The sequence below is a fragment of the Mollisia scopiformis genome (assembly GCF_001500285.1).
Source record: "Mollisia scopiformis unplaced genomic scaffold LY89scaffold_5, whole genome shotgun sequence".
Classification (NCBI taxonomy): Eukaryota; Fungi; Ascomycota; class Leotiomycetes; order Helotiales; family Mollisiaceae; genus Mollisia; species Mollisia scopiformis.
In genome coordinates this window covers 642167-658383 of record NW_017263585.1, presented here as the reverse complement: position 1 = coordinate 658383, position 16217 = coordinate 642167, and the positions used below count along the sequence as shown (strand labels likewise).

At 47.1% G+C, this 16217-nt stretch overlaps 7 protein-coding genes across 7 annotated transcripts; 4 read left to right on the top strand and 3 right to left on the bottom strand.

Annotated features, from left to right (window-relative positions):
• Positions 1–77: 77 nt before the first annotated feature.
• On the bottom strand, positions 78–2806 carry LY89DRAFT_681706 (Poly(A) polymerase-like protein). The gene is made up of 6 exons (XM_018214354.1): positions 2592–2806; positions 1748–2486; positions 1120–1699; positions 903–1014; positions 725–833; positions 78–607 (listed from the first exon to the last, which is right to left on the bottom strand). The coding sequence occupies exons 1-6, from the start codon at positions 2738–2740 to the stop codon at positions 548–550; spliced, it is 1749 nt and encodes a 582-aa protein (XP_018075447.1). The 5' UTR covers positions 2741–2806; the 3' UTR covers positions 78–547.
• A 125-nt stretch (positions 2807–2931) lies between these two features.
• LY89DRAFT_609495 (N2227-domain-containing protein) lies at positions 2932–4445 on the top strand. Its single transcript, XM_018210521.1, has 3 exons — positions 2932–3061; positions 3271–4196; positions 4245–4445. The coding sequence occupies exons 1-3, from the start codon at positions 2973–2975 to the stop codon at positions 4421–4423; spliced, it is 1194 nt and encodes a 397-aa protein (XP_018075446.1). The 5' UTR covers positions 2932–2972; the 3' UTR covers positions 4424–4445.
• Positions 4446–4454: 9 nt separating this feature from the next.
• LY89DRAFT_705016 (NAD(P)-binding protein) lies at positions 4455–5615 on the bottom strand (the record flags this gene model as incomplete). Its single annotated transcript, XM_018217420.1, has 3 exons — positions 4455–4933; positions 5132–5446; positions 5497–5615. The coding sequence occupies 3 exons, from the start codon at positions 5613–5615 to the stop codon at positions 4480–4482; spliced, it is 888 nt and encodes a 295-aa protein (XP_018075445.1). The 3' UTR covers positions 4455–4479.
• Positions 5616–5893: 278 nt separating this feature from the next.
• LY89DRAFT_609490 (flavo protein-like protein oxygenase) lies at positions 5894–7182 on the bottom strand. The gene is made up of 3 exons (XM_018210520.1): positions 7104–7182; positions 6224–7040; positions 5894–6175 (listed from the first exon to the last, which is right to left on the bottom strand). The coding sequence occupies exons 1-3, from the start codon at positions 7139–7141 to the stop codon at positions 6029–6031; spliced, it is 1002 nt and encodes a 333-aa protein (XP_018075444.1). The 5' UTR covers positions 7142–7182; the 3' UTR covers positions 5894–6028.
• A 180-nt stretch (positions 7183–7362) lies between these two features.
• On the top strand, positions 7363–8928 carry LY89DRAFT_681703 (homoserine acetyltransferase family protein-like protein). Its single transcript, XM_018214353.1, has 5 exons — positions 7363–7481; positions 7574–7760; positions 7806–8408; positions 8456–8603; positions 8665–8928. Exons 2-5 carry the CDS (start codon positions 7622–7624, stop codon positions 8819–8821), a joined length of 1047 nt encoding a protein of 348 aa, XP_018075443.1. The 5' UTR covers positions 7363–7481; positions 7574–7621; the 3' UTR covers positions 8822–8928.
• On the top strand, positions 8863–9499 carry LY89DRAFT_681702 (uncharacterized protein). Its single transcript, XM_018214352.1, has 2 exons — positions 8863–9072; positions 9124–9499. The coding sequence occupies exon 2, from the start codon at positions 9153–9155 to the stop codon at positions 9348–9350; it is 198 nt and encodes a 65-aa protein (XP_018075442.1). The 5' UTR covers positions 8863–9072; positions 9124–9152; the 3' UTR covers positions 9351–9499.
• Positions 9500–10988: 1489 nt separating this feature from the next.
• On the top strand, positions 10989–13948 carry LY89DRAFT_694716 (ARM repeat-containing protein; the record flags this gene model as incomplete). The annotated part of the gene is made up of 3 exons (XM_018216725.1): positions 10989–11090; positions 11166–13796; positions 13847–13948. 3 exons carry the CDS (start codon positions 10989–10991, stop codon positions 13946–13948), a joined length of 2835 nt encoding a protein of 944 aa, XP_018075441.1.
• Positions 13949–16217: the final 2269 nt, after the last annotated feature.

Below are 16217 nucleotides of genomic sequence, written 5' to 3'. Positions count from 1 at the left end.
GCAAGGTACTTTGTCGGCTGACATTGAGAGCACTGAGACTTACAAATATATACAGGCAATAGAACGAGCAAATCAAATCGTATGAGACCCGTGGTCTCGGAAAGAGATTTTATTCGTGGAGATGCTACATACAAGGCTTCAGAGCCATCTAAATGCCTCTCATTCGCCAACCCCATTTGTCGCAGCAAAATGCTCATCTGAGATTCCTGAGAACGCCGATGCCAGGAGACTATGCAAATGACACCGAACGCCAGCACGTGTTTATCAAATCTTTCTGTGTCACAAGAGTCCGCTGCTATAGAATCAAGGGTGCTGAGACTGGAAAACGCTTACTTGACCAAACTCTCATGGGATGGTGCAAAGGGCCTGTTATGTTAGTTTTTTTGGTCGAAAGGGTGATGTAGAACACAAGGTGTCCAGGGCGGCGTAAAGTCGACGAGATTTGGGGATCGATACGGTAAATGTGTGAGGAGACGCTGCATCCTGCTATTAGGGATCCGTCAATGCGAGAAAGCACAGTCAAGGTTTGGAATGTTCCGCACAGAATCTATCCAACTGCAGCAATCGAAGTCTGCTGCTGTCTCTTTGCCGGTCCTGACGTTGTGTCCTGGATCGAGTCAGCGTTGCCATCCGGATTGAGACCAGATGCTATCTGTTTTTCAACAGACGTATTTTGACATCAAACTGTGATCAGCTTCTTGGTCGCTTGTGGAGAGTAACATACATCTGCTGCAGGTCTCTTCTTAGTGCTACCATTCGTGGCGGCCTTCTTCTTTTGTGGTTTGGTGGGTTTCACCTCTCCCTCACCAAATAGATCGGTAGGTAGATCGTAGCTGTCCATAAGTCTTAGCAAGTGATTCCAACAAGTTCGGAGTTCAACAATGTGCTTCTTCGTTTGTTACCTTCTCACGTGGCCAACATGTAGGGCACTAGTGTTGTCATCATATCCGTCCCAGCTGCCGCATAAATTCTTGAACTCGTCGACCTGCCAAGCAAGATCAAGGGATTTGGCACCTAAAGTCATTAGCAGATGGGCGGTACATAGAAGGTTCTGCGTCAAAGATTATTCTGCCGGAAGTCCAGCACGTCACCGAGAACGTCAAGGATCCAATAACTTACCATCACGCAATTCCAAACCGATATAGTCGGTTGTGGTGTAGACCATTGTGACATTTTCTTCGTCTGCAGATTTGTCCTCCCCATTAACGGCACCATCTTTGGTAGCTCCGACAGCCAGACCATGACCAGTAGTTTCGGTGCCGATATCTTTGGCATAATAATCGAGGGAGCCGCTCTTCACAGCCTCGATCTCTTCTTCTGTACGGCACCGGTGTACCCGATTGAACCCTTTATTGAAAGGGTGAGCTATAGCAATCGATGTGCCATCAGTAAGCTTGCCAACGAGAATCCGGACCTTAGATTCGACAAAGCCAGACCATAGTTGCTGAGCTTTCTTAGTTGTACTAGCTGTCAGTACATACAAATAATACTTGTAGCCCGAAGTGAAGAAAGTATGCTTGGCGAACAGCTCCTTCCACTCAGCTTTGCCGTCCATGATCCTGTCTGCAATCATTCCTCCACGGCGGAGCTCTCGTTGTATTACAGCCATGGTGGATAAGGTCACATTATGTGTCGTGCACATTGAAGGATATGCGGGTGTGATAATCGGCATTATATGTCGTCGGTCTTGAGGGTAGTTCTAGATTTGATCAGAAATTATCACATGGACAAGAGATAAGAGACATACTTTAGGATTCCAGACTCTAATCCCCATTTGTAGATCTTCAATGTTCTTCAACAAAACCGGCATCGGCCATTGCCACTTTTCCATGATCTTGAAGAATTTCATAACGATCGTTGAGCCAGTGGCTCTTGGATACAGCTGGCAGACACGAGCGACAAGAATGGCCCAAGCTACGCCACCTGGGAATCCATACATGTTGCCAGCAATCGCACGCCGAGCGCTCCAGAGCTTGATGGTTCGAAGTGCAGTCCTGAAAACAGCTTGCTCGGGTACTAGACTAAGCATCTCGTCTGCCACTCTAACACCGTTCAGACAACGGACTTCAGGTTCAGCCAGGCCCTGCAACATCTTCTCGTCTACCTTGGATAGGGTTTTGGGTATCTGGGTCAGGTTTGCGATGCGACCGAAGAGTAGATCAAGATCTATGCCATTATACTTCAATGTCATACAGGGCGCATGAGCATCGGGTTTTGGAACAAGCTCCGTGATTGCACCTGGTGGCGCATGTTTGTAGAGAATGTCTGTAAAGGTTTCGAAGAAGTCTTTGGTAGTGACGTTCTTGGGGGCGATAATGAGTGAATCGATATCAGATCCCGGGCCAATGACTCCAAGTTTGAAGCTTCCAAAGGTCAAAAGCTTACCGCATGCATTCTTGACGATGCTGTCTGATAAACCTTGAGCTCTGCTGACTTCCTTGACGAACTCGTCGATAATGGTTTGAAGTGACTGGAGGACGGCGGATCTGCGAGCGAGTTCGAAAGTTAGTGAATCTATCTTAATTCGATGGCAATGACCACATAGCAAAGGCCTATGCGCATGATATGCAGCGCAACAATTATGAACATACCTCTTTGATGTTTCTTCAGGGCCCTCGTAATTGTTCTGGCGCTTCAACTCCTCGATGAGTTCAACATTGGCTTTGAGGTCAGAGGAAGTAGGAGCTGTTGTCGAGAGAGGAGCAGTGACCCCCAGTGCCACTTGAACTTGGGCCGCCATGACAGTAATACAGCCAACAGAGTTGTCGAGCAACTGTGTCGCGATTGTCGAGGAAGTTGTTGAAAGCGTTTGTCGCAGGACGGAAAGCTTCAAGTAAGGTAAGGCTGACGATTCGGGCTAGCGTAGTCTGGCTAGTGCGATGGCCTCAGTTCGGAAGGTTGAACCGAGATACATTCACCTCCTCCAAGTCTCCGTGGAAGATTTGACTTTTGTGGTTTGAAGTTCTGCGAAAATGTCGAATATCGAGTGGGAAGGCAATGAAGAAACTTATGAAGATCCAGACGAGCAAAGAGTCCTCTTTGCCGCTTTGGATTCCTTTTAGTAAGCTCCTGTCCTGTTGTTTCTCGTACGGTACCTCGTAAGAGCAATCTTGTCTGCAGCTTTCAAAATTTCTGCGAATCTTCTTAATTCACCAAATCGCCCTAAAATAAACTCGTATCAGAAGCTACAATTCCTTTAATTTCAGAAGCAAAGATTCAATCTTAAAATTCTACAAGCAAGAGAACAAACCAGCTGACTTTCACTTACAGCCAATACTCAAAAACTGCGCACTTCAATACAACCCATCTCCGAAGGCAAGCGTTCTACGCATTACCTAGAGCTCACTGGGAACTCCTTGCTGAGCCACCGTTCTCGTATCTAGACACACTCAATGCTGTCGACGATGCCATTGATAAGAATGCCGAGCTCTCACTTGCCATTCTGCACTCGGGCCTGGAATCGTTTGGTATCGGACTACCATCGACTAACCATGATCGGAAAGAGTCGAAAGAATGGCAAGGCAAAGCAACGCCCAATGACCTAGAGAAGGCAAGAAGCACTCTTCGTCAATTTTACCGTGACTGGTCTGAGGAAGGAGCTTCAGAAAGAGAGGCATGCTACGGTCCAGTGATCAATGCCCTGAAATCCGAAGCTTCTCTGCATGATGCCTCAACCATGCGAGTTCTAGTCCCTGGAGCAGGTTTAGGCCGTCTTGTATTTGATCTTTGCTGCGCCGGCTTCGACACAGAAGGCAATGAAATCTCTTATCATCAATTGCTCGCCAGCTCATACATCTTAAATCATTGTCCTGAGTCCCGTGCTTATACACTTCATCCTTGGGTCCATTCATTCTCCAATCACAGAAACCGTGCGAACCACTTGAGATCGGTACAGATACCTGATATACATCCTGGAATGACATTGGGAGCTGTTGAGACTGCTGGCGAAATGAGTATGAGCGCTTCGGATTTCCTGCTCCTGTACGGGGACGAGTCACATAAGGACACGTTTGATGCTGTCGCAACGGTCTTCTTCCTTGATACCGCTCCTAATATCATCCGATACCTTGAGGCTATCAGAAACTGTCTACAAACCGGTGGACTGTTGATCAACATGGGCCCACTTCTATGGCATTTCGAGAACAATGCTCCAGGTAACCATGGGAAAGACTCTTCAGCTCGTAAAGGCGGCGAAGGTAGGCTCTCGTTCAGTGATAAAGACCATCTACTAACGTTACTCCCAGGTATTGCAGATCCCGGTGCAGTTGAGTTGACAGATGACGAAGTTGTTGCTCTGCTTGAGAAGTTAGGGTTCACTCTTGAGAAGAGAGAGTCTGGTATAGCTGCTCCATACATTCAAGATCCTGAAAGTATGCTCCAGAATACGTACAAAGCTAGTCACTGGGTAGCAAGAAAACGATAACAGGATCAAGATTTTGCACAAGATATTTATTGTGACACTCCTTTACTCTACAATTTCTATAGTTTTGCCTTCTCTGGCTCCTCCTTCAACTCAGCCATACCACCTCTAGCCCAAACCTCACCACCATCAACTGTGATTGTTGCACCATTGATGTGTGCGCTTGCCCTGCTACTTAAAAATACTACGAGACCAGCAATATCCTCGGGACGTCCCAGCCTCTGACTTGGGTTCTTCTTTGATAGACTCTCAACTCCACCACTTATCTCCATTAGCCCACTTGCCATCTTACTCGGAAAGAAGCCAGGTGCAATAGCATTGACGAGAACATGTCTTGGTCCTAGTTCCACAGCCAAATTCTTTGCAAGATGAATGACAGCTGCTTTCGACGCTGAATAGCCGAAGGTTGCTTGTTTTCCGAGGGTTCCGATACCGATACCTGCTACGGATGCAGTGATGATTACTCTTGATGGATCTTGAATTGTCCCATTCTTCTGTAGTAATGGGGCAAATCTACCTCGCCAAATCCGTTAGCAGCTATTCATTTCCCTTGGCTGCTACAGTGCGTTGAGTGAGACCCTTTCAAGCAATCCTCTAGAACTCGAATACCCATCCACCCGAACCACATTCCTTCGCTAAAAGTCGACACCGTGAAGGTGGACAAAGCAGCCCTCTCCAATTTGAAAAAGAAGAAGGGAAGTCAAAACTTACAATCTAATAGTATTGAAAACACTCTTGACATTTAAGTCCATCACTTTGGCAAACGCACTATCCGGGTGCGTATCAAAGCTCTCTCCCCAAGTAGCACCGGCATTCGCAAACAAGACATCAACATGATCCGTCGTCTTCCCCACCTCCTTCACCAAATACTCAATTCCCTCAATCTTAGAACTATCTGCTGGAACAGGAATCGCACGAGCGCTAGGAGAGAGGTTCGGAAGAGCATTCAGGGTATCGCAGGCTTGTTGGCATGCCGAGGCTTTTCGAGATGTGATGTAAACCTTGGAGGCTCCTGCTTGGAGAAATCTGAGGAATGTTAGCGGGATCAATGGGGTGTTTGGTGGAGGGGAAGATACCCTGATGCAGCGTGTAGTCCTAGGCCTCGACTTCCACCTGTTACGACGACAACTTTGCCTTTCAGGGAGAAGATGTTGGGGAAGTCGTGGAGCTCGGTCTCGTATTTTATGTTGGACATATTGAGAGTTTATAAAGAATAATCTTGAATGAATTTCGAGAAAATACAAATTGATTGGAATGTCTCGCAAATGAGTTCAAATTGAATGGCAACTGAAGGTTGGAAAAGAAAATAGTGTGATGGTTTACTGATCGTGGAGGCGCAGAATACCCCACAATAAGCTCCCAGCCGGATGCCGAGGTCGAGACTCGCGGCAGGGGTTGAGCTCCTTCTGAGACCTTGCAATGCTTGGCATGGATATTGGTTTTTAAGATGCTTAAGTATTATTTATTTCTGATATTGAACGGACAATTACTCTCCAAGGTGACTCGAAACTTAGTCAAGAATTCACAAGATCTTAAAGTCCCGTAATATCTTCGAACATATGAAAACGTCAATGTCTATTCATAGCTCATTGTCTAAGGTCTAAACCTCTATTGTCCATCTGCCTTCGGCTTCACAATTTTCTTTGCTTCCTCATTGTTTACCACCGATTCTTGCCAATCCGGTCTTAGAAGTTCCATCCCTTCAAGAACTCTTGCATAAGTAATACCACCTAATCTGCTCATAGCTCTAAGGACCTGTCCAGAATTAGCATGACACTGTGGTTGTCCAGCAACGCAACTCACTGCTGGATCAATCAAATTCTTCTCCTCATTCAGAGCGTCCTCTCTAACCCAGAATCTCGTTCCTTCAATGACAGCCAACACGCCCGTCTTCTTTCCAGGGGTAGCCTTACTTTCATACTCCTTCGTGAAGTCCAACTTCCCCTCAATTGAGAACACAGCTTCCTTGACCCTGCTCGCCTTGACAGTTTTGGATGGCGCAGGTGTCAGTCCACTCAACGTCCATTCACTTTCTCCATAGGGTGCGTTGACGGATGTCGAGTTCGCCGCTTCGATGAAATGCTCGGAAATGATATTGATCACACATTCCCCGCTCTCTACCAGATTCTTCAAGGAGTCCTTCGCGTTATCGAATCCGCCTGCATACCCAACAGTGAAGAGTGGCGGATCATGGTTAATGACTTGGAAATAGCTGAATGGTGCAAGATTCGTACTGGTTCCATCCTTCGAGCGAGTGCTGAGAAAGCCGATGGGTCGAGGAATTATGCCAGAAATCAACAGTTTGTAGTTCGATACTGCTGGTCGTCCTTCTTCGTATGGGTCAATCTCGACGTGAGGAATCTTTAGAGATGCACCACCGTCATTCGCTCCGTCGCCGTATTTCCAATCGGGTTTCACGGTCTGCTTCATGTTCCATTCAAGGCTCTTGTCCCATGGTTGCCGACTCCCTTCGACTTTCTTGAAATCCGGATGCGGATTGCGCTTAATTTGCTTCTCGGCGTCCTCTCGTTGTCCCATCTTGAATGTTGGTGTGAAGTTGCGAAGTTGGAGTAAGGTTAGGTGCGGATGGAGGGGTTTATATTTTTGAGCGGGTCGATGGCTGGGTAATTGTTTAGCAAATCCGAATTGCCGGATGGTATCACAGAACGGAACGGTTACTCACAAAACTTGCAGGAGTGAAGTTCGATTTGTCAATGGCATTGGTTTATGATAATGCAGCTTCCTTCATTTTGTTGTATGGTCGGGGAGTAGTTTTTCTTCTCGGTCGAATCAACGTCATCATTTTACAGGCCCTTGACCCCGCCATCCAGGGGCTTCTTATCAGCCTATCGACCGAATCGAGCCGCCGATAAGGGACACCAAGTGAGGGGTATCATGATCAGACGACCTTTGTGTTGAACCTGACTATCACTTGGGGAAGAAGGGACAATTCAAATGTTTAGATAAACTAACGAATCTTGGACATCTTTTGGGAATCCTGAAACTCAATAATTTGGCAGTTTATTCTCGAAAATACTTCTTGCCATAAGTGGGAGTCGTAGTAAGTGATTCATGCTTGAGAAATTGGTCACAGGATCCACCATAAGAGCAGTTTTGGAAGTACGTTTGAAATCAAGTTGATGGTATAAAAAGGTCGATTCAATCATCAAAGTACAACGTCACCCAAGATCTCCTCTAATCATGGCCGGAGTTCAAACATACAACCTCGGAGACTGGAAGCTACAATCTGGACAAACCATTACGGACGCCACTATTGCATACAAGACTTTTGGAGATCCAAAATCTCCAGCAATCATTTATCCGTCCTGGTACTCAGGATGTAAGAATCCTCTTTTATTGTTTTGGATATAGCTGAATATACTAGCAATCGCCGATAATGAGTGGCTCATCGGAGAAGATCATACCTTGAATCCTAAGAAGTACTTTATCATCATCACAGCACTTTTTGGCAACGGTCAATCCACCTCACCCTCGAACTCTGACATTAAGCCCTTCCCAAAAGTCACTTTCTATGACAATGTTCGAGCTCAACATATTCTTGTAACCGAGCACTTGAAGATTCAACATGCACGTGCAGTACTGGGCTGGAGCATGGGAGCTGGACAAACATTTCAATGGGCTACCATGTACCCGGACTTCATGGATATTTGTGTCCCTTTCTGTGGAGCTGCTAAAACATCTTTACATAACCAAGTCTTTCTCGAAGGTGTTAAATCCGCTCTGCTCTCTGCAAAGAGGCATCCATCTGCTGGAGTATGCGCTGATGGAGCTCTTCCTAAAGGCGAAGAGTATAGAATGTGGAGTTCTGAGGAGAAAGAAGTTGGTTTGAAAGCTCTTGGAAGAGTATATGCAGGCTGGGGGTTTTCCCAAGCCTTCTACCGAGAAAAGTTGTACGAAAAAGTGCTTGGATTTAAGGGACTCGAAGATTTCATGGTCAACTTTTGGGAGTCCTGGGCATTGAGCAAAGGTCAGTTGTAATTATGAAAGTAGATTAACAACCCTGACAAAAAACAGATCCTGAAAATATGTTGGTTATGTTATATACATGGCAAGCGGGAGACTGCTCGCAGCAGGAGCCGTATAATGGAGACTTCAAAGCTGCGATGCAAGGAATCAAGGCGAAAACGCTTGTTCTGCCAGGAAAAACAGATCTTTATTTTCCGTGAGTCAACTACCTAGGTACATCGTTCTCTTAAAAACTCTGCTGAGAATAACCTCGACAGACCAGAAGATTCGGAAATTGAAGTTGCAAATATGAAGGAAGGTGTAGGAAACCTAGATGTTTTCCCAAGCATCTGGGGCCACTGGGCTGGCGGACCAGGCGATAGCAAGGACGATGTGAAATGGCTGGACGAGAAGCTCCGTGAGATAGGCCTCTGATGAATGGAAGCTCTCCGCTGTCCTTCAGCAGTCCGGATCATGTGGCTTCAGAGCTCCGTCGAGAAGCAAATAATGCACATCAATAATTAAACTCTGAATTTCCGAACATAGAGAACTTACATGTGTGAATGTGTTTTACTCTCAGATCTCAACTAGGATGTAAAGAGTTGAATGTTGTGATAAGGCTGAGAGCTTCATTAAGCCACCTGGATTTCAGGACAGGGGTACCCCGCGCTAAGGATAGGACCAGTCTAAACTTCGTCAACCACAGCCTTCAAGTCTTGGAATATCATAAAACAAACACAGCAGAATTGCAATGAATGCCACAAACATGCCGCAGCCAAAGGAGCCCATCGAAGTCTCCTTCCCACTCCCAAAGGCCCCAGATACCAAGATTCACCTTCGTCTGACGATTCAAACGACATCGTTACTTCTCTTCCTCACTACCGTGATCAACAACGATACATCGACAGTCCCTCCTCTGGGCTCATTCGTTTATGCGCTCCCAGATGTGTGTCATTTATTCTAGAGACACCGTTGTACAGGACTAACAGATCTTGCAGAGAATGAATCCTGGCCAAACCATTTCCACCCCGCTATATACATACGAATCCTCATTGGAATTCTCCACTCGTCTTGCCAAGTTGCTGGCACGTAAGACCGGAAAGCCTGTATACGTTGGAAATTCTATAAGCTTTGCTAGTGCTGGAATGGGTGGCACAGTGGAGGAAGAGATGGAAGGATTCAAGAAAGTAGTCGAAGTTGTGATGGAAGAGGTTCGGAAGCACGATGGGCCTCAGCTTGTGAATGGAACCAAGGGTAGCTGAGGTGGCACGGCGACTAGGATCAGAAAGATAGGGTATAACCAGAGCAAGGCTCTGAAATGCATGACAGCGGACGAGCCCCGACGACTAATTTCTCACACCACTTGGGCCAGGCGCTGAAGATTGTTCAGCTCTTCGTGCAACCGTCCATTGTGAAGCAGGCCGGATTTAGAAGATCTTCACGCCGGGTCGGCTCGACGAACTCCTTTTGGATGTACAACATCCGTTATGACTTGCAGCTCAAGATTGGAAGGCTGGCTGCATAAAGGCTTGAGGTGGTGGCTCATATCGAGGATTGTGACACCTTCAACCGGCGTCATTACTATGGTTGGTATTCGGTGAAGGAGCTGCAAGCTATTCAAAGATATACCTCTTCATAGCTTCACCAAACTATACCAACGGTTACAAGGTACACAGGCAATTGGTATAGTGCTGGTCACGCTCAATGCATGTGAATACATATCGCATTAACAAACATGTATGCGGAGGGTCTAAATCTCAGCAGAGCAGACATCCTAGCGGAATTCTAGTAGCCGGCAGGAGATGAGTGTAACCCATAACTGATCCGAGTTCATGTGAGCACTTTCTAATTGTCCGATTGAGCACGCCAGTCTTGAATTCAGAGGTATTTTCGGGATAAGGATGGGGAATGAAGTGACACTGGGTGTTATTACAGGTGAACCAGCCTCCTCGAATTTGATGTAGAAATGCATACTTCAATAACACTACCGTTCGGGAGCCAGGTTGCTCAAATATGTCTCAGAAATTTATCATGATATGGAGCTATCGTCAAAGAGATCTTGTTCGTGTGCTTAATGATACATACCCGAAGTGGTCATCGTTTTTAAATATACCTTACCTAGGCAATAGGCCAATAAACTTTTCGGAGGCATGAAAATCTCGCTACGCGAATTTCTTGCTTGAGCCTTGAGGTGGGGTGCGAGAGATCTCCTTCCAACACCTTTCTCCTCTTCAACTTCAACTTCTCCTCATTCAATTTCGATCTGAAGCTGAGGAGAGACGTGCGAAATCGCCAGTACCCGCAGCCTTAGCCTTTCTTGGTGCGGCGAACCACGCGCTCGCAAACACTGCCGTCCACATACAAAAAGGTCGTTCTACATCCCTACCACACGTTACTCGTTCTTTTAATTCGTAAGTACAGTACCTGCCTCTTCCAATCAATTTTTCGCAATCATGTGTTGCTACGAGATTCAGCATCGCTGACCGGCTTTCTACAGATGTTGAAGTACGAGGTATTCTGTGCGACGAATTGATCTCTGCCCTGCGTACCTGCAGACACCGTAAGAATCGACCTACAGGGCCCTCAGAGGCAGGTTCTCGCCATGGCATGGCAACCCGACCCAGCACCATTGAGGCAACTCTCTGGGTTTCTGAAGGACTCTTTAAGTGGGCACAATAAGACGGCGCAAAAGCATGCTGAGGAAGTGAGTTGATACGGCGCCATGCGCTTCCAGAACCTTGGTTTTGAATATATACTGATGTGTACACCTTCGCCTCAGATGCTCCACGAAGCCAAGAAATCACCAGACATCAATAATTACCTCACATACCTTTTCTCGAGTTCTCAAGTTCCACCAGAATTGAGTTACAGCCCCGAGGAGTACCATGCTGTCAGGTCTGCGGCGGCTGTGATGCTGAAGAACAACATCAGAACAGGTTACAAGACGATCCCACCAGCCAGCCTTGCTCTTGTCCGATCATCCGTACCACTCGCATTACAAGACAAAAATGCTTCGATACGCAGCTACGCGGGCAATGTTATTACAGAAATTGTCAGTCGGGGTGGGATTCTTGGCTGGCCGGAAATATTGCCCCAGTTACTGGCATTTGTTGCAAACGATGCAGGTACAGTCACCCCAGAAGCCCAAGAAGGTGCCATGGCAGCCTTGGCCAAAGTCTGTGAAGACAACAAGAAAGCACTGGACAAGGACTATGGTGGACAACGACCTCTCAGCTTCATCATACCCAAACTTATCGAATTCACCGCCAGCGACAAACCTAAAATCCGCTCCTTAGCCCTCGGCAGCATCAATGTGTTCATCCCTCAAAAGCCACAAGCCCTCCTCGGCAATTTGGACACGCTTCTCAATTGTCTTTTCCAGCTTGCCAACGACCCATCCTCAGATGTGCGACGTCAAGTATGCAGAGCTTTCGTGCAGATAGTTGAGATTCGGCCAGACAAGATTCTGCCGCACATCGAAGGCTTGGTGGACTACATGATTGCCCAACAACGAAAAATTGAGGACGAAGAATTGGCTTGCGACGCAGCTGAGTTCTGGTTAACGGTCGGAGAGCACAGCGAACTATGGCAATCTTTAGGGCCGTACCTTAACAAGATCATCCCCGTTCTCTTGGAGAGTATGGTATATAGCGAAGAAGATATTGCCATGCTCGAAGGCGGTGCAGACGATGCAGAAGAGGATGATCGTATTCAAGACATCAAGCCAAAGTTTGCTACGAGCAAGACTGCTCGACTCACAAATGGCGAGGATGCCACAGAAAGCAGCCCAAATGGCGGCTATGTGAAAGTAGGCGGCCCTGAAGAGGATGATTTAGATGAAGGAGAGATTGAGGAATTCGATGATGATGACGACGATGCAAATCCCGAGGACAGATGGAACTTGCGAAAATGCTCTGCAGCTGCACTGGATGTCTTCGCCACCGACTTCAAGAATCCTGTCTTTGAGACTATCCTGCCATACTTGATGACGAATTTGAAGCATGAGGAATGGCCTTACCGAGAAGCTGCTGTACTCGCCTTGGGAGCTGTTGCAGAAGGTTGTATGGCTGTTGTAACACCACATCTGCCAGAGCTGGTACCGTATCTGATTTCATTGCTCTCCGATCCTGAGCCTCTTGTTCGTCAAATTACTTGTTGGACGTTGGGCAGATATTCCGCCTGGGGCGCGAGTCTGAACACTCCTGCTCTTCGAGCTCAGTTCTTCGAACCTATGATGGAAGGCATTCTCATGAAGATGCTGGACTCCAATAAAAGGGTACAAGAGGCAGGCGCGTCCGCGTTTGCTCACCTGGAAGAGAAAGCTGGAGCTTCTATTACCCCATATTGTGCGCCAATCATACGCCAATTTGTCCAGTGTTTCGAGAAGTACAAAGACAGGAATATGTTCATTCTGTACGACTGTGTCCAAACACTAGCAGAACATGTCGGACATGGGTTAGCTCAACAAGAGCTCATCGACACATTGATGCCAGCACTCATCAATCGATGGCACAGGGTCTCTGACCAGTCGCGAGAGTTGTTCCCTCTCCTGGAGTGTCTGTCTTACGTTGCCACCGCTTTGTCGGAATCATTCGCTCCATTCGCTCAACCCGTTTTCGTGAGATGCATTAGGATCATCCACCAGAACTTGGAAGAGTACATTGCAGCAGTTAACAATCCAATTTTAGATACTCCTGACAAGGATTTTCTCATCACAAGCTTGGACCTCCTTAGCGCTATCATTCAGGCGGTCGACGAGAAACAGTCCGCAGCTCTCGTATCCGGCTCGCATCCTAGCCTTTTTGAGCTACTTCAGTTCTGTATGGAGGACCCAGAAAACGAGGTGCGCCAATCATCCTATGCTCTGCTCGGAGACTGTGCAAAATACGTCTTCCCGCAATTAAAGCCGTTCTTGCCTGCCTTGCTGCCCGTCCTCATTAAGCAACTTGACTTGGATGCCATCCTAGATGAGCAGATTGAGGAGAACTTCAGCGTGGTCAATAATGCATGCTGGTCTGCAGGTGAGACCTCAATCCAGTATGGCAAGGGCATGGAGCCATACGTTCCTCAGTTGCTTTCCCGGTACTTGGAGATATTGAGTAACCCCGAGGTACCAAAATCTGTCAACGAAAATGTAGCCATAGCTCTGGGCCGACTATGTCTCGAGAATCATGCGGTTATGGCACCACACATACTCACATTCTCGGAGCCGTTTCTGAAGTCCATCAGCACGGTTGACTATACGATCGAGAAAGCATCTGCTTTCAAAGGCTTCTGTCTTGTCGTGCTAGATAATCCTTCAGCAATGGAGAAAGATCTGGCGAGATTGTTCACGGCGATTGCGAGGTACAAGATGGAAGAGAGCTACAAGACGCCTCTGACGGCGGATCTGCAGAAACTCTTCCAGCATGTAAGTTATCGATTCTACGCGCAACACCAGCAGCTACTGACACAATACAGACCCTCGACGTTTACAAGTCGATGACAGACATCAACGCCTTCCTCGCCTCTTCAGTTTCACCAACTGATGTCAGCCTCCTCCGCACGAATTTCACTTTGTAGATAGGGTATATCGAACGTACCGCCAATTGAAGTTTTTCTAGCAGCAAGGATAAGGCGCAACGGATGGGATCTTGCTTTACTTCGGGCTTTGGTTTCAGCGACATGGTTTACTGTCCTTCATCTTATCATGATCTGGACGATACGGCACGGCGAGCAAGCAAGAGAAAAATAGCATTGTGGTTGCGTTGCGTTTTAGCTGGGTGCTGATTGGATCTATCTGGCATTCGACTTGCACTGAGCATGGATCTGGGCGGGAGAATCTTTGCACTATCTTGTCTTACCTTCAGGCAGGGCATTAGATGGTAGATATTTTGCTTCGGGATGGAGAGCAGGGTTTGAGAAAGACATGCTTGAGATCTACTGTCACCAGGAAAGAAAGAGAAACCTAGGATCTTGCTACATGATGGCGATCTGCTCAATGGGTTATGGAAAGGAAGGATACTGATATTCGTGCAGCGCAAGTAGGTAGATAACACACAGCTAGTTAGATAGGTTTAGTTAAGCAATACCCTTGGGATTGGAGAATTGCATACGGCGTTTTCTCAATTATTGATTCATTCTAGTACATTTAAAAAATGTTCTCGCCGCGCCGTATCTATCTTCTTCTGTACATCCTTTTCTCGTTCCCAACAACCGCGGGTCTTGTTCAACATCCGAAGTTGAATGTCCGAATCTACCTAGGTACCTCTACTTCTCTCTCTTTTGTATCCTCACCTATCACCAACAATCTCTATCCTCACCCACCGCCTTCCGCCTTCAGCCTTGGCACGAAAAACACTCACTGCCGTCCATGAAGTCAATCGCCTCCACACGCGCACCAATCAACCCACATCCTTCTCTGCGGTACTTCTTCAGCCTCACTCTCCGATCCGTCAAATCCCTTTCGTTCTCTCTAAATTAGAGTTTAGTTTTGGACCGGGACACCGGCCGGTAGCTTGAAGAAATAGGGTCAAAAAATTTGATCTGTTCGTGAACTAAGCTCCACGTTCGCTATAAACCTCGAATGCGAAAACGAGCTCGGTACTCGCTCCTGGAGAAACTTAAAGGGTGGACGGACGGAGGGAGTTGGCGGGTAAGCTAATAAGGAAACTGAGGGATTTACCTCAATGATGGGACAAGATTCGGTCGGTTTGGTGACGGCGGCTCGGTATTTGGCGTAGTGGCGGTTGATGATGTGGGTAGTCGTCTGAACTAGAAAGAGTGGAGAGAGTGCGAGCGAGAGAAAGCAGAGGATAGAGACGTTTACCAGCGGGTAAGGTGAATTCTGGCACTTGCACTTGTTAGCTAGTCTGTTACCAGTGGCAACTTTGCTCATAGTATAGGGTAGTGACGGACTTGGTATCCATTGTTTTAGACATGTGGCTCGCGAGAAGTTCCTTGGTAGAGAAGAGAAAGAGGGTCCTATTCCTCTTGGAGAAGATTTAGAGTTGGTGTAGTGTTTTAGATGAGCCTCAATGAACTGCAGAATTAGGAAAGAACGTCTTTCGGAAGTGGAGGCTGCTTGGTGTGCTAGACTTGTGGCTCGCCAGACGTTGCTAGATAGAGAAGGAGAAGCGAAAGAGGAGGCTTTCTTGAGCGAGATTTAGAGTTCGTGAATGAGCCTCAGTGATCCGCGGAAAAGAGGGTTTTCCTGATGGGACGTTGCTACCGGCAGTGTAGTTGCGGATCTTGGTCTGCTAACGTCAGGCTCGTCAGAAGTTGCTGAGTTGTCAATGTACGAAGTTAGAAGGAAGTTGAGGATTTCGGTACTGCCATGAATGAGCCTTGATGATCTTCAAATCCTCGACAAAGAGGGTCTGTAGATGTGGATGCTGGTAGTATCCGTTGTTTCACACTTGTGGCTCGCGAGAAGTTGCTGGATGGAATATGATGTGCTTTCTTGGTAGGAAGTTCAGGGTCTGAGTACTGCCATGATCGAGCGTCAATGATCTACAGATCTTCGGGAAAGAGGGTCTTTGGGATGATGCTACTGATGATGTAGTGCAGGAGGTTGTGGCAGTGGTCAGCGCGAAGGAAAGAGTTTCTCGTATTGTGTAGATCAAAGACTGAGATGCTGGTTTGTTCACAAAACTCAGCTTGAATGGTCTAGTGATTTTGAAAAGACTTGGGAGCGTTTGGAGGTGGTCCACATTGAAGACTTGATGATCTTGTGGCTGAGCTTAGCTTCAGGAAGAAAAAGGCGCCTGTCCAAGGTGAAGATTAAGTGCTTCTGCTGGAAGCTTGACATGGCATACTGAAAACTTTCAGGGTCTCAATCGGGCCTCTTTCG